Source organism: Antechinus flavipes, chromosome 1 (assembly GCF_016432865.1).
Source record: "Antechinus flavipes isolate AdamAnt ecotype Samford, QLD, Australia chromosome 1, AdamAnt_v2, whole genome shotgun sequence".
Lineage (NCBI taxonomy): Eukaryota > Metazoa > Chordata > Mammalia > Dasyuromorphia > Dasyuridae > Antechinus > Antechinus flavipes.
The window spans coordinates 702,656,302-702,672,536 of record NC_067398.1 but is presented as its reverse complement, the minus strand read 5'-3'; the positions used below and the strand labels follow the sequence as shown (position 1 = coordinate 702,672,536).

The window sequence follows — 16,235 nt, the reverse complement described above, 5'->3', positions numbered from 1 at the left end:
GTTTCACTTTGCTTTGTCTCAGGCACACATTTGTTTCCTAACTCCCCTCCCCCTTTTGCCCCCACTTCAGGACTAAATGAAGGGTAAATGAAGACTAAAAAATGAAGCCCCTTCTTTACTCCCTTCTACTCAGGAGGAATTTCCACAAGGCAGCCCTCCAGGAGAGCCTCCGAGTCTCTATGGCAGATTGTTCCTGGGGAAGAGTAGCAGTATGGAAGAGGCAGCTTAAAAGCCCTATCAGTTAGTTACTCATTTGATTTTTTTAATAATTTAGTAAAATAAAATCCCAGGAACCAATAAAAATAAATGATTGGTCATAAAAATAGAATTTCCAGCAAGTGCGGGCAATGATGAGCTTGGTCAGCAACTCACAGATGCTTCAGAAGGTCAGGGAAGACCAACTGGCACCAGAGGTGACCAGCTTTGGTCTTGAAAGCACAAATTGTTTTCCAAGCTCGTTCAACCTCCCAGGCCTGCTACTGGCTCAGCCAGCTAGGGGTCTCCTCCAGACCAGCTCCCCCCGGGTCTGATAGTGATGCATCCAAAGGTGAACACCAAAGGGGAATCTCCTCCTTGTTACTTAGATCATAGTCTTGGAGCTAGAAAGGATCTTAGAAGTCTTCTAGTCTAATTCCTGCAATTGACACATAAAATAATCATAATACTATTTAACATTGTGTAATATTTACTATGTTCCAATAGAGTTTGAATGCTTGAAATTTAGCTTGAGAGGACCTCAGTATCTGATACCTTATCCTGCCGGGTGATCTGCAGCATCTTCCTAAGACAGTTCAAATGCAAGCCATTCATTTTCCCAGCAGGGCGCTGGGAGAATATCCAGATTTCACAGGCACACAACAATGAGATCAGCCCAATGGCTCCCAGTTTAGTAGTTAGTCTAATATCTCTCCTCTCCCAGCCCTTCCTTTGGAGTTTCCCAAACTCTGAGCTAACTCTGGCAATATGTGTGTCAACCTCATTATCATTGTGGACATCCCTGGAAAGAATACTGTCAATATAAGAGAACTTCTCCACAGCATTCAAAATTTCTTCATTTTCTGTAGCCAACGGTCCCACATATGGATGTTGTGGTGGAGAAGCTCTGTTTTCTTGGCATTAATTGTCGGGCCAAAATTAGTACAAATAGCAGGGAATTGATCCATACTCTGTTGCATCTCAGCCTCAGAGGCTGCAGTGAGTGCATGATCATCTGCAAACAAAAAAATTAATGCATCAAATCTCCCTCCACTTTAGTCTTGGCTTGTAGCCTTTTCAAGTTAAATAATTTACCATCACTGCCGTAGCTGATCTTTTCTCCTCATTCAAGGCATCTGACAATGTCAGTGAAAACATTAGGCTAAAATACATGGGAGCAAGCGCACAGCCTTGTTTCATTGGTTACTGGGAAAGTGCAAGAACATCATCCATTACTCAGAATCTGGGAAACTCTGCCATCATGAAACTGTCATGAAACACTGATGAACTTCTCCGGGAAACACAATTTTGCTATAATTTTTTACAGCTTCTCAAGACTGACAGTATCAGAGGCCTTGGTCAGCTCAAACCCTCCTGCAAAGAATGCAGCTTGGATGGGCTGACCATGTTGTTTGAATACCAAAAATAAATTTGCCCAGTAAACTATTTTACAAAGGGCTCACATAAGACAAGCATTCCTATAGAGGTCAGAAGAAACTTTGAAAGGAGACTCTCCAGGTCTCTCTGAAGAACTTTGGAATCAACTATGAGACATGTGACATCTGGAACCACCCAACATGGCGCACCCACATCAAAACTAAAAAGATGTCATGCTCTATGATTGAAACAGAATTGTAATAGCTCAAAAGAAATGTGAGATTTGAAAATTTAGACACATCTCCACTCCAAATGTTCAAATGGAGTATTTGTGTCCAACATGTGGCAGAGTATTCTGAGCTTGTGTGATCTAATAAGGTCATTTTAGTCCTTTTCAAGAATGAAGGATGACATCCAACCATGTGTCAGGAGCTGTGCTAAGCACTTTATAATTATTAACTCATTTCATCCTCACAAGAACTTTGGGATAGAGATGCTATTATTATCCTCATTTTAATGAATGGGGGAAACTGAGGCAAATTGAGAAACTGATGGGCAAACAGTGGTTGAGGGACTTGAAACATTCATTCATTTATTCAATAGCAGATATATCTATGTATATATACACACATGTATGTATATATACATACATATACACAGGCTTTTAACATTTTATACATCATCTTTTGCTGCAGTTTTGTCTTTTGCTTTACATAATTTGGCATTGTACTCACCAGAATTGGATGTGTTCTTGAATTCTTCAATAGGAAACCACGTGTGACATTAAATATTAAGTATATATTTGACATTTTTTCCCCCTCAGTTCTAGTTTTAATTGTAGAAATAAGGGATTTTTTTCAATTTCCTCATTTTATTTGATTTTTCAATTAATATTTATTTATCCTTCCACCCTGTCCTAAGTTTTTAACTCACCTCATAAGAACTATGCATAACCCAGCAAAACCCATAAGTATGCTTGTGTTAGCAGTTGTGTGTAAAGCTAATTGGAGAGGAAAAGAAGTCGAAGCAGAGAGACCAATTAGGAGGCTTCTGTAGCATGTAGTGTTGCAGGTGAGAATAGGCTGGTGGTCATGGGAGAAGGATAAAGATGCACAAGATGAACAAGGGGCATAAGCAAAACCTAGCAGCTGACTGCTGAGGCAGCCCAGTCATCAATAAAGAAACAAGGGTGGAAGAAGGCAAATGAATTAGGCAAAATCATTCAGCTAGTCCGAGGCAGTCATGATTGGAATTCAAGTCCTTTGATTAGGAATTCAGTGCTCTGCCCAATGTATTCCTCTTGTCACTCCTAATGTGTATACACACACAAATATAGCTGAATGTGTAGACATTTGCATATAATATATGTGAATGTATATATGTGAATATATTATGTTGTTTCTGACGTTTTGTGATCCCCTTTGGGGTTTTCCTGACAGAGATACTGAAGTGATTTTGACATTTCCCTCTCTAGCTCCATTTGACAAATGAGGAAACTGAGGCAGAGTTAAATGATTTGCCCGGGATCACACAACTAGTAAGCGTCGGAGGCTGGATTTGAATTCAGGAAGCTGAGTCTTCTTGACTCCGGGTCCAGCACTCTATCCACTGAACCACCTAGCTACCCCAATATAGAATTTAAACTATATCACATAATGTATATTAATGTGTATATAATAATTAATGATGATATAATTACAAATAATAGGAATATAATACCTGCAACATAAGCTGTACATAAATGTGTGTGTGTGTGTGTGTGTGTGTGTGTGTGTGTGTGTGTGTAAACAGTTTCTCAGTGGCAGAGTTGGGGCTAGAACTAAGTTCTTTTAACCCAGACTGATGCTACTTTTCCCATCACATCACATTGCCTTCTCCACAGAATGAGTAGAGGACCATCTCCAGTTGTCCTGCTCTGTATCTGGCCACTGGATCCAGATGTTCCTGAAGGAGAAAGTGAGGCAGGTGACATTGCACAGTCCTCCATCACTTAAACCCAGTTCACTTGCACATCATGGTGTAATCTCCCTCATGATATGGTCCTCTTCAATAACAGAATGGGTCATCCCGGTGCAGGGGGAGGAGTAGAGAGGAGGACCTTTGACCCCCTCAAGCAAACTACTTATCCGCTAGAAAGAACTTTAGACATTATCTAGTTCCACTCCCTTACTTTACAAACAAGGAAACTAAGACTCAGATGAAGTCACTTGCCCAAGGTCATACAGGCAATGCACTGTGTCTCCCTGTAGCAGGATGCCTCGCTTAAAAGTGACTTGCCCCCAAGGTTACTCAGGGAGAAGGGAGCTATCCCCAGATTCAAGTCCAGGTTCTTAGTTTCCAGATCGCAGAGAATCCAAAATCTAGCTCTGCCATCCAAGTGATATAGCACATTTTATCCAACTTCTCACTTTACTGAGGGGGAAACTGAGGTCCCCAGAAATAAGAGGACCCCAAGGTCACCCAGTTACTAGCGATAGGTAGCGTTCAAACTCAGGTCCTGGGTCTCCAGTGTCCGAGCCCTTTCCTCCCCACGTCGCTGCCTCTGTTTCCCTTCCTGTAGAAGGAGGAGGTGAGATTCGATGTTCTCTTGGTTGTCTTCCAGCTCTCAGTTCTACCATTACTGAGGGGCCGGGATTTTAAGAGTTTAAAAGCTTTTCCGTGTGGTGGGGGCAGGAACGAGAAAGAGAAAGAGGAAGGGTTAAAGGCTATTCCCCTCCCCCTAACCTCCAACCCCCATCCCGGGAGCCTTCGGAGCCTTTTCTGACCTCCAGGTCTGCGCTTCTCGGTCTCCTGCAGTCTCGGGAACACGGCAGGCTCTTGGACCCGGCGGACGCGCGCGCGCGCGCCCGCCTCTCCCCGTCTCTCTCTATATTAGCTGGAGCTCCCTCTCCCCCCAGTTACTGTACTCTTGGCTTCCTCCCCGCTGGCCCCAGGGCTGCTGCTGGGGCGCAGTCCGGGCTGCAGTGCTGAACCCGCGCTGGCTCCGGCCGGCCGGGAGGACCCACGGGGGCTGCTGCTGCTGTTGCTGGGGCGCGCTGCCCCGAGGTGCTCTCCTTCGAGCGCCTCCCTGCCTGCGCCCGCGCTCCCCTGCCCAGCTCGGGGCACCCCAGGGCAGTGGAGTAAAGGGTGTCGTCCGCGCGGGCTGCTCCCCAGCTCTGTCCCCGACCCAGCCCCTCGTCCAGCTCCCTTCTGCAAGGATGGGCTCTTCCCAGTCCATGTCGGAGGAGGTCCGCGAACTCGTGAGCAAGACTGGTTGTGAGTACCCCTTGAGGATGGGCCGGCTGCCTGGAGGGGCTCCCGGGCTAGGGGGCTCTCCTTTCTGCTGAACAGGGGCTCCCAGGCCAAGGGGTTCTAAGGGGTTCTACCTTCTGCTGGACAGGGGCTCCCAGGTTGTGAGAGTCCCCTGAGTGGGCTCTCCCTTCTGCTGGGCAGAGGCTCCCAAGCTGCTGGATAGGGGCTCCCAGGCTAAGGGGTTCTAAGGGGTTCTACCTTCTGCTGGACAGGGGCTCCCAGGTTGTGAAAGTCCCCTGAGTGGGCTCTCCTTTCTGCTGGGCAGAGGCTCCCAAGCTAGGGGGCTTGCCCTTCTGCTGGGCAGGATCTCCCAAGCTATGAGATTGCCCCAGTGGGCTCTTCCTTCTGCCCAGCAAGGGTTCCCAGACTAGGGGGCTCTCCCTTCTGTTGGGCAGGGTCTCCAGGGGTGTGAGATTGCCCTAAGTGGACTCTTCTTTCTGTCTGGCAAGGATTTCCAGATTAGGGGGCTCTCCCTTCTACTCAGCAGGGGCTGTGATATTGGTCTGAGTGGGTTCTCCCTGCTTGGGGTCCATCCACTTTCTTGTCATTCCTCTTGGCTGTGGAAGAAGGGGGGAGAAGGACAGAAGGGAGCCCGTCTGCAGGTGAGGGAAGGAAAGTGTTGGGGAGACCTCAACAGCACGGTGTCCCAGGGACTGTCAACACGCACAATTATTAGAAGAGTGTGTGTGTGATGGAGTGGATGGAGAACTAGCTTGAGTCCGAAAGTCCTGGGTTTAAGTGGTCCCCTGACACAAACCAGCCACTTGTGATTCTGAGCAAGTCTCTTAAGCCCCTCAGTGCCTCCAAACACTCCAGGAGACTTGAAGTTTCAGGGCAGGGGCCACCGGCCTCAGTTGAGCTGATTCCCTGCAATAAGGCAGCCTCAGGACTGGCCCAAGAATTCAAGTAAATGTCACTTATCTAGCACTTACAGGGGAATGGGTTCAGTTGGGAGTGAGACAACAGGTTGGGGTGGGCCACTCAGCCTGGTTCCAAGAGCAGCCTGGACACAAACAGGCTGTTTGCTTCTAGGCAGATAATTTAATCTTTCTGTTCTTCTGGCAACTCTGAAATTGTTAGAGATGAGATGCTTTTCTACATGGGTGCTGGTTCACTGATGAAATAACAAGACCAGACCCCACTCCACCCCCACTGTCCCCCCAAAGTACAGACGCATGGCTTTGGGGGTTCCGATCTGGATCACTGGAGGGAGTTTCCATACCAGAAAGTTCCCTCCCCCCAATAAAATGCCAGGTTCAGAGCATGAGGCAGTGTTTTTCATACATTATCCCATTTGATCTTAACTATCAGACAAGCCTGTGAGACAAGTACTACCGGCATTGTTATTATTTCCATTTTACTGATGAGGAAACAGGCTCAGAAATGGGTCAAGGAACATTATTTCTGGTCCTGGAGGTGAAATCTGAATCTAACTCCCTCTATACTGTCCTGGAATTGGAGCCCACACCTAGAAATTCTAAGTTCAGCTCTGCAGCTGGATGGCCACAGGGCCAGCAATCCCATCTTCCCTCTCTGAGACTCACCTTCCTGATCTGTCCAGATGAACAAGTAGACTAAACGACAGTTCATCGGTGATTGGTTGTTGTCCTTTATTCTGGGAGAGGGCCCAAGGCAGACTAGAGGTCCTCCTGCATCATGGTACAGTAGAAAAAACACTGGCTTTGGATTCAGAAGAACTGACTCCAAATCCAGACTTGGTCCCTCCTGGAGGATCCTTGTACGCTGGGTCTCAGCTTCCTCCCACATAAAATAAGGAGAAAGGACTAGCTGGCCTCTGCTGAGGTGGCTTCCAGCTCCAGATCTAGCATCCTGAGGTGCCCTTTGCCATTCAGTTTCTCCTCAAAGAGTGGGCTTGGCTGAGAAGATGAGGGTATCTCAGGCTCCATTCTGAGTGACTGGTGCTGAGAAATGAAGGCAGAGTTGAGGGAGGCGCAGGACCCCCGTCACTGAAGTGGCCCCTCTCTGTAAAAGAGGGTCCTGGTTTTTAGACAGCGATGACAGCAAAGGCAGCTGAGGGCAAGCTTCCTTCCTTATTTCACCATCCCTGATAAGGGAGAACTCCTTGTACAAGAGCTTCTGTTCTTATCAGGTACTTGCAGCTCTGGGATGGAAAGCCCCAAACTGAGGGCGGAAGGGAAAAGGGAAGAGATGTGCAATTTGGTTTCCTAGAGAAGGCCCTTCTAGAGTATTCCATCATCTATCAACCAATCAACCAGCATTTATTAAACACTTATTGAAACTGGTTTAGGCAAAGGGAGATAATATATGTAAGGACAGCCAGGTGGCGCCATAGTGGATAGAGCACCAGACCTGCAGTCAGGAAGTCCTAAATTGAAATCCGGACTCAGACACTTAGCTATGTGACCATGGGCAAGTCACTTCACCCTGATTACCTCAGTTTCCTCATTTGGAAAATAACATGGAGAAGGAAATGGCAAACCACTCCAGTATCTCTGCCAAGAAAACCCCCAGTGGGGTCATGCAGAATTGGAAACAACTGAACAATAACATATATAAAGTGCTCTGAAATTTTTAAAAATGCTAGATATTAACAATTACTATTATCAAAAGATGAAAATAAAGCAATGTATTTATTACAAAACAATCCCTTCACTCAAAAAGCTTCATTGTACAGGGGGCATACATTAATGGTCGATCAAGATGCCAGCTGTAGGAGTGCCATTTCTAGAAGAGGGAGGGAGGATTTGCCCGCTACACAAGTAAACACTACTGTGTTTGGGCTTGACCGATAACTATGATTTCATTGTTCCTTGGAGTTCCTGGTTCCCCAATCAAAAGTTCCCTATTCTGGAGTTCTCTGGATGTGTAATTTACACAAAGTTATATGAAGCCATTTGAAGGAGAGCTTTAATATCAAAAAAGAATCAGTTGTGGGATCTGGGAGCTGAACAGTGATTTGAAGAATTGTTGGGATTTATAATCAAGCTGACATGTACTTTTTAAACCCTGGGGATACAAAGAAAGATTTTTAATAAAAACACCTTACCGTATCTGCCTTCAGGGAGCTCATAGTCCAATGGGAGAAAACATGAAAACAATTATATGCATTCAAGATATAGGCAGGTTACAATAGTGCTGAAAGTGACCATAGAGCTCTCCATTTAACTAGTAGATGAATCAGTAAATCTGGAGGCAGGAAGTCTTGAGTTCAAATCTGTGGAATGAAAGACCAGTTCAAATCTGGCCTCAGACACTAACTGGCTGTGTGATGCTGGGCAAGTCATTAAGCTTCTTCCTGCCTCCGTTTTCTCTCTGTCAAATGGGGATTATAATGGCACCACCTTCCCAGGATTTTTGTGATTCTCAAATAAGATAATATTTGTAAGATGCTTTGCAGACTTTAAAAGTGATGGTTACTAGGGCAAGTGACCCCCCTCGATTTATGGCTTTAGAAAGTGCCTACTGTGTGCCAGGTACAGAGGAAGAAACCAGAGGCCAGAGTGATTGAACGATTTGCCTGAAATCTCCCAGATAGAAAGTGACAGATGGAGGCTTCTAATAGGTCAGCGATGGGGGGGAGGAGAGGCTTGTGTGAATCTGCTATTCCCTTCTTCTCTAAGCGGGGAGTTGGCTCACGATTCAATCCCAGCAGGGAGGAACTGAACAGCCCACAAAGGTGACCCAGCTCCTTCCAAAGCCAGAATGGACAAGGCCAGTTTTATCAGCACATCTCCCATCAGCAGAATTGCTCCTCGCTGTGACTCTCCCAGTTCCCTTCAGAATCCCTGCTCCCTCCCAGAGCCACTGAGCTATTTTTGGAAGGGCCTCGTCCTGCCAGGCCAGTGACTCCACTCCCTAGAGGTTTCCCAAGGCCCCCAGGGGCCTCTGGGTTTCTCTCCGGGGATGCCCACTGACCAGAATTCTAAGAATGACCAATCTCTCTAAAGCCCAAGAGTTCTTTGCTACTTCAGAGGGGATGAAAAATGCATTATACATTATACAGAAAAATAATGATTGACCCAAAGTCAGGTGGAAAAAAAATAACCTGGAGAATATTGATCTCTGCCAAGAAATCCGAGCGTCACTGATGCCTTTATTTATAAGAACCTGTGATGATGTCATTAGTGTTGAGCAATGGTGATATGGGGAGTTCCTCCAACAATATAGATTGCCACTCTTGTAGAATAGATAGCCTTAGAGAGTAATGAGAAGAGGACACAGCCATTATGGGTCAGGCAAAACTCACACCCAGGATTTCTTGACAGCGGAGCCAGATCTTCATCCACCACACTTCATCCTAGCTGAAAAATTGGAAAGAATCCCAGATCAGAGCAGCTACCTCCCACCTGACATCTTTCTTGAGCCCTGCCCTTCCCCCTCTTACTAGGGGAGAAATAACAACAAAACAATAGCAAAAAATCATTTGTATTCGTTTTGTTTATGTGTTTTGTAGCTCCTTGTATACTTATCTGTGCCCAGGCTATGCCCACCAATAGAATTTGAAGTGAAGACCAGTTTTAACTTTGATCTCTGCAGCAACAAGGCCTGGCTCACAGAAGGAGCTTAATAAATGCTCATTGATTTATTAAATCAAATCCACTTATTTTCCTCTCTGTAAAGATTAGGACTATAAGATTTGTTTAGACTCAGGGTGTGGGTCTTCCCCAACATCAAGAGCAATTTCTGTTGAATACTATAGCTGAAAGAGAGCTTTAAAATATCTCATCCATCCCCCTCATTTTTAGAGATGAAAAAACTGCTCCAGAGACATTAAAGTGTTTTGCACAAGGTCACACAGCTAGTTAGAAGCAGACCCAGGATTGGAGACTGAGGCTCTTGAACCCCAGTTCTGGACTCTTTCCCATGCTCCATGCTGCCTGCCATGATACTGAACCTCCAGGTAGAGAGCTTCCAGGGAGACCCTGCTGCTCCATTCCCCGCCTCTAGAAAAATGCCCAAAGACGCATTTGCCACAGAGGAAAAGCTGGATGGCCCCTGAGCCACTCTGATCCTGTTTGGGCCGGCGCTGTTCACAAATTCTGGAGGAGGCCAGGGTATTCAGATTCCCCATCTTCCCAGGTCCTGATACTGATCCCACTGGAAGGACAGCCAGGTTAAAACCTTCAGAAATTAGATTCTCTGAGAGATAAGATGGATACTCCCAGATTGTAGGGTTCGGGCTGTCTGTTTTCAGCTAGATCAATAACCAAAGTCAAGGTGAGAGGAAGAGAGAATTCTGGATCCTTCGGTTCCACTCTGGAGTTAGTATAGGTCAGGAGGATTGAGAATTAGAGGATTTGGGTTCAATTAACAATGGGACTCTAAATCTCTCTGGCCTCGGTTTCCTTATCTGTAAAATGAGAGAACTAGGGGAAGTAATTTCTCAGCTCCCTTCTGACTCTTAAATCAATGCTTCTAGGATGTGAATGTGAATATCTTGATATGTATGATCTTGAACAAGTCATTAGTACCTGCTCTCTAGGGTTTCCTTCCATCTATATGATCTATATGCTTTATGTGTATAGTTGCTTACATGTGATCTCCTCTATAAGAGAAGCTGAAGGGCAGGGAGTTTTCTCTGTGTTCCCAGTACTTAGCATAGAAAATATTTAAATGCTTATTCCCAACTGAACCCTTTTGCCTTGGTTTTCTTATCTGTAAAATGGGAGCTTTGGACTCCATGGCTTCTGAGATCTTTTTTCGCTCTAGTCCTGTCATCCTAGACAAATGCCTTCCCTTGCTTGAGTGTTTGGATAACAGCAGCTCATATTGCTGTCCCTGGATTCCCACAGCAGGAGGGTTTGAGTTCTTCCAGACCCTGTACAGGGTCCTTCTTGGAAAAGAGCACCCAATGTAATTATGGGGAATTAAATCTGCTTAAATGGTCTGTGTGGAGGCTTGGAACATGGACAGATGGCAATTGCAAGCTGCCTAAGAGTTTCGAGGAGTACTGGTACCAGATCTTCTGTATCTTCACTGAAATGTCAGTGGATTTCTCTCCTGAGAATCATTTTGGTTAGTAAATGAAGAGAGGTATCTTTTAGCTTCCTTCCAGTCAGACTCACAGAAAAATAAAAAACAAGAAACAAAACTGAGGATGGAGTCACTAGGAGTTCGGTCCAGAACAAGGAATTTCCCAGAAGCCCAGAATATTTCCTGAGATGGGAAATGTAAAGGATCGCTGACAAATGTTTGTCTTCCTTTGAGGAAGAAGGTGGAGGTGGGAACCTGGGAAAGAGTGGGGAAAATTGGCTCCCTATCTAAGCTAGATTGTATGTGGGGCTTCCTAGGGCAAAACTCAAGCCAGAAGGACTCAGGATAAAAGACTACTCCTTAGCAGCAGCATCATGATGTCCTCAGGGATCTGTCTCCCCTTCAGAACCACACCTCACACATAGGCTGATGCTCCCCCTTCATATCATTTGCTCCAGGTATGGTCAGTTAGCCAATGAGCATTTATTAATCTCCTACTATGTGCTGACCATTGTCCTGAGTGTTGGGGATACAAAAAGCAAATAAAAATAGTTCCTGCCCTGAAAGAGAATGCCCTGCCATTCACTTGGGGAGATAAAATACAAATAAATAAATATAAGACACAGTAGGGAAGAGATGTGACTTTAAAGGGGAGGCTCTGACTAAGGACAGCTGGGACCAGCCAGGTTGTGAAGCTTACCCTAAGTTCAAAAATATCCCACTAAAATGTTAACTCCTTGAAAACAGGGACTATTTTATTGTGTCCCATGTTCCTTCTCTCTCGCCTTTTCCCTCCCTTTTCTCTCCCTCCTCTCCCTCCCCTCCTTTCCCCCTTTCTCTTTCTTGCTGTTCTCATTCTCCTCTTCCTCCTCCTCTTCTTCCTCCTTTTCCTACTGTTCCTCCTGCTTCTCTTCTTCCTCCTCCTCCTCCTCCATCTTCTTTCTTCTCCTCCTTCTCTTCCTCCTCTTTTCTCTTTGTTTCTCTCTGAATCTATCTCTGTATCTCTCTCCTTCCCTTCTTCTTTCCCTCTTTCTCTCTTCTTTTCTTCCTCCTCTTTATCCTTATTCTCCTCCTCTTTCTCCTCCCCCTTTTTCCTCTCCTCCCTCTCTTTCTCCTTCTCCTTCTTTCTCTGTCTCTTTCTCTCTGCCTTTCTCTATCTCTTTGTCTCTTTGCCTATCTCTGTCTCTATCTCCTTCCCTTCTCTCCCTCCCTCCCATTCTTCTTTTCTTCCTCCTCCCTTTCTTTCTCCTCCTCCTCCTTATTTTCCTCTTCTCCCTCCTCCCTCTTTCTTCCCTTTCTCCTCCTTCTCTTCCTCCTCTTTATCCTTATTCTCCTCCTCTTTCTCCTCCTCTTCCTCCCCTCATCCTTATTCTCCTCCTCCTCCATCTTCTTTCTTCTCCTTCTCTTCCTCCTCCTCTTCTTCCTCCTTTTCCTCTTTCTCCTCCCCCTTTTTCCTCCTCACACTTATTGTCCTCTTCGGCCTTATCCTTCTCTTCTTCCTCCCCATTTCCCTCTCCTCCCCTTCTTTCCCTTCTTCCTTCTCCTTTTTCTCTGTCTCTGTCTCCTCTCCTTCTTTCTCCCTCTTCTTCTTTCTTTTCCTTCTCCTCCTCCTTTTCCTCTTTCTCCTCCTCTTCTACCTCCTCCTCATTTCCATCTCCTTCTCCTCCTCTTCCTCCCCTCATCCTTATTCTCCTCCTCCTCCTTTTTCCCCCTTCTCCTCCTTTCTCTCTGTCTCTATCCATCTGCCTCTCTTTCCTCCCCTCCTTTCCTCCTCTTTCCCTATCCATAGTGTCCATGGGGCATAGGGATTCTGTTCTGGCTATTTAGGGACTATATTCCTTTCCCACCAAGGTAGCTGGCAAGTAGCAGAAGCTTAAGTGCTCATGAAAAGATTGATAACATATATGGCAGAGCAAAAAGAACTCTATATTTAGATCTAAAAAGACCTGAATTCTAATGTCAGCTCTGTAGTTACTAGCTATGTGACCTTGGCCAATCCCTCCGCCTCTCAGCCTTGATTCTAAATCTAAAGTGAGAGAATCGGGATGAATCATCTAAAAAGTCTCTTCCAACTCTGAGTCCAAGAGTCTATTTTCTTTTATTCAATTCATTAAGGGAGAACATTCATTATTTATTTATTTATATTTTTTTTTGGTGTAAATACACATTAGAATTTTAATTATGAATATCAGAGATCTGTGATTTGATTTGATTTGATTTTACTTGTTTAGGCCAAATTTATTTTTTAATTTTTTTATCATAGCTTTTTATTTACAAGATATATGCATAGGTAATTTTTCAGCATTGACAGTTGCAAATCCTTTTGTTCCAACTTTCTCCTTCCTACCCCCCATCCTCTCCCCCAGATGGCAGGTTGACCAATGCATGTTAAATATGTTAAAGTATAAGTTTAATACAATACATGTCCAAACTGTTATTTTGGTGTACCAAAAAAATCGGACTTTGAAATAATGTACAATTAGCCTGTGAAGGAAATCAAAAGTGCAGGCGGACAAAAATAGAGGGATTGGAAATTCTATGTAGTGTTTCCTAGTCAACTCCCAGAATTCTTTCCCTGGGTATAGCTGGTTCAGTTCATTACTGCTCTATTAGGACAGATGTGATTCATCTTATTGTTGAGGATAGCCACGTCCATCAGAATTGATCATCGTATAGTATTGTTGTTCAAGTATATAACGACCTCCCGGTCCTGCTCATTTCACTCAGCATCAGTTCATGTCAGTCTCTCCAGGCCTTTCTGAAATCCTCCTGCTGGTCATTTCTTACAGAACAATAATATTCCATAATATTCATAAACCACAATTTATTCAGCCATTCTCCACTTGATGGGCATCTACTCACTTTCCAGTTTCTGGCCACTACAAAGAGAACTGCCACAAACATTCCTGCACATACAAATAGGGGGAACATTTATTAAACTCCTACTGTATAACTAGGCACAGCACTGGGGGCTAGGGATACAGTCCCTCTTATGGAACAAGATAAGCATAACAGCACAAATTATTTTATTTCTCAGCAAAATACAAGCTTAGCCCTCCTACTGAATGTTTCTCAACAACATGGTGCTGGTTCTATGTGAACAATCTCTCTCCTTACTTTTCTTCTCTCTCCATGCACAAGCTCCCGCACTCAGTACCCACCTTAAGTCTAAACTCTCAGCACAGGCCCTCAGCACTCCTCCTAGCACTCTCACTCTAGAGAGTCCTCAGCCCTCGCCCTGCTAATGTGTAACAGTCTACCCTTTGGTTTTTGGTTCTCCATTTCTCACTCCCTGGTCAATCCATCCTCCCCACAGCTGCCAGAATGATAAGCTTGAAGCAGAAGAGTGATTAAGGTACCATCGCCCCCATTCAGGGGCTCCCAAATGACTGGAGATAAAATACAAGTGAAATACTAATACCTGCATATGTCCATGGTCCTTGCTGTGGGGAAGCTGAAGCTGGTGGCTCTCTTAGGCTGAGGTGTTCTGAGCTTCAGTAAGCTAAGCCTGTAAGGTGTCCATGAGAAATCAGACAACATGAGAGCCCCCAGGACTGAGATTGCCTCAGATTGCCTTTGGAGGGTCAGGACTGAGCTGATTCAAGAGCTGGAGCTGATCAAAGTAGAAAGGGGCCAGCGAATAACCCCTGTACACTCAGTCTATTCAAGATTGGAAGAGAGAGGAAGGAAGGAAGAGAAGGAAGGAAGGAGGGAAGAGAAGGAAGGAAGGAGGGAAGGAGGAAGGAAGGGAGGGAGGGAGGAAGGAAGGAAGGGAGGAAGGAAGAAAGGGAGGGAAGGGAGAGAGGAAGGAAGGGAGGAGAAGGAAGGAAAGAAGGAAGGAAGGAAGGAAGAAGGAAGGAAGGAAGGAAGGAAGGAAGGGAGGAAGGGAGGGAAGGAGGGAGAGAGAGAGGGAGGGAGAGAGAAAAGAAGGAAGAGAGGAGGGAAGGAAGGAAGGAAGGGAGGGAAGGAGGGAGGGAGAGAGAGAGGGAGAAAAGGAGGAAGGGGAAGGAAGGAAGGAAGGGAGGGAGGGAGAAAAAGAAGAAGAAAGAAAGAAGGCAGGAAAAAAAGAAAGGAAAAGGAAAGAGAGAGAGAGAGAGAGAGAGAGAGAGAGAGAGAGAGAGAGAGAGAGAGAGAGACGCTCCTTTGTTATTTAAAGCCCTTCACAATCTGGTTTTGCCTTCTCTTTCTAGCCTGATTATAGGTTACTCTTCATGCACTGTATTCTAGTCAAACTGACATACTGCTATTTGTTGGGGAGAGTGGGGCTTTTTTTCATGTTAGAAGTTGGATGACATGGCTGCTGAGATCCCCCACAACTCTGAGATTCTGTGATTTTAAATTGATTTTGTCTACACTTTGTATTGACTTCTCTGTCTCTGCTTCCTTCCCCCTCGATCAACATCACCATCACCACCATCCCCTTAGACTATAAGCTCTTTGTGGCAGGTACCGTTTGGCTTTGGTCTTTATTCCCAGCACCTGGCCTAGACTTTGACAATGAAATGGAATTGAATTGCACATAAACTTTCTGGAAAAGGTAACTATCTTCATCAGGTGATGATGGAATTCCCTTGTTGGGCAGATCACCCGGCTCCAGAGAGAGAAGGGTGGCTGGACTGGTTATCCCATTAAAATGCAATTTTTGCTTTTAATCAATTAATCAAGCAGTGTACAAATAATTTATTAAGCACTCTAAGAATTTGAAGAACCTGGCTAAGCCTTCAAAAATAGACATTAAAAGTCCCATTTGCCTGAGAGCCTCAGAAACCAAGATGATTTGTTGAGTGAGAGGGAGCAAGTGATTGGGGTAATGAATGAGTGGTAAGTGATTGAGTGGGTAAGTGAGTGGGTGAGTAAGTGTGTGAAGGAGTGTGTGTGGGTGAGTGGATAAGTGTGTGGGTGAGTAAATGGGTAGGTAAGTGGATGCAAGTTGGTGAGTGGATTAGTTGCTAAATGGATGAGTGGGTGAATAAGTGAGTAACTGAGTGAGTGAGTGAGTAAGTGATTGAGTGAGGGGGTGGTTGAGTGAGTGGGTAAATAAGTAGATAAATAGGTGAGTGGGTGAATAGAGCTGTGCCAATTTTATTGTATAGTTCTCCAAACCTTCCCTGCTTGAGTGCACTCTTTGGACCAGGAGTGTTGTCAGTCTCCATAGGCTGCAGGCCTCAGACCCCCATAAACTCTCTGGACCACTCAGCGTGGGCTTTGTGTCTGGATTGACAAAAGAAAACCAAGTCCATCTTTTCCTTTGGGTTGATATTAGGGTAGTTTCACTTCTGGCTTGCTTGGTCATTGGTTCTTTAGAGAAATGTAAGGAGAGTAAGAAGTGAAGGCTTCTGGGAAACATGGTTTTGTTTGGTTTCGGTTTTGATTCTCCCCTTGAAAACCAGGCTTGCATCGCAGAAGAATTCTCATCT

The 16,235-nt window shown here is 45.1% G+C and overlaps 1 protein-coding gene and 1 long non-coding RNA gene across 2 annotated transcripts in view; one reads left to right on the top strand and one right to left on the bottom strand.

The window, feature by feature from the left end:
* Positions 1-241: 241 nt before the first annotated feature.
* Positions 242-3,285, bottom strand: LOC127545520 (uncharacterized). The gene is made up of 2 exons (XR_007949678.1): positions 751-3,285; positions 242-634 (listed from the first exon to the last, which is right to left on the bottom strand). It is a non-coding gene; the product is annotated as an uncharacterized LOC127545520 (long non-coding RNA).
* A 1,014-nt stretch (positions 3,286-4,299) lies between these two features.
* Positions 4,300-16,235, top strand: part of TESC (tescalcin) — a 61,716-nt gene continuing 49,780 nt past the window's right edge. Inside the window, exon 1 of the mRNA XM_051972871.1 lies at positions 4,300-4,827. Within this exon, the coding sequence (XP_051828831.1) occupies positions 4,770-4,827 (58 nt within the window). The 5' untranslated portion in view covers positions 4,300-4,769. The remainder of the gene's footprint in view (positions 4,828-16,235) is intronic.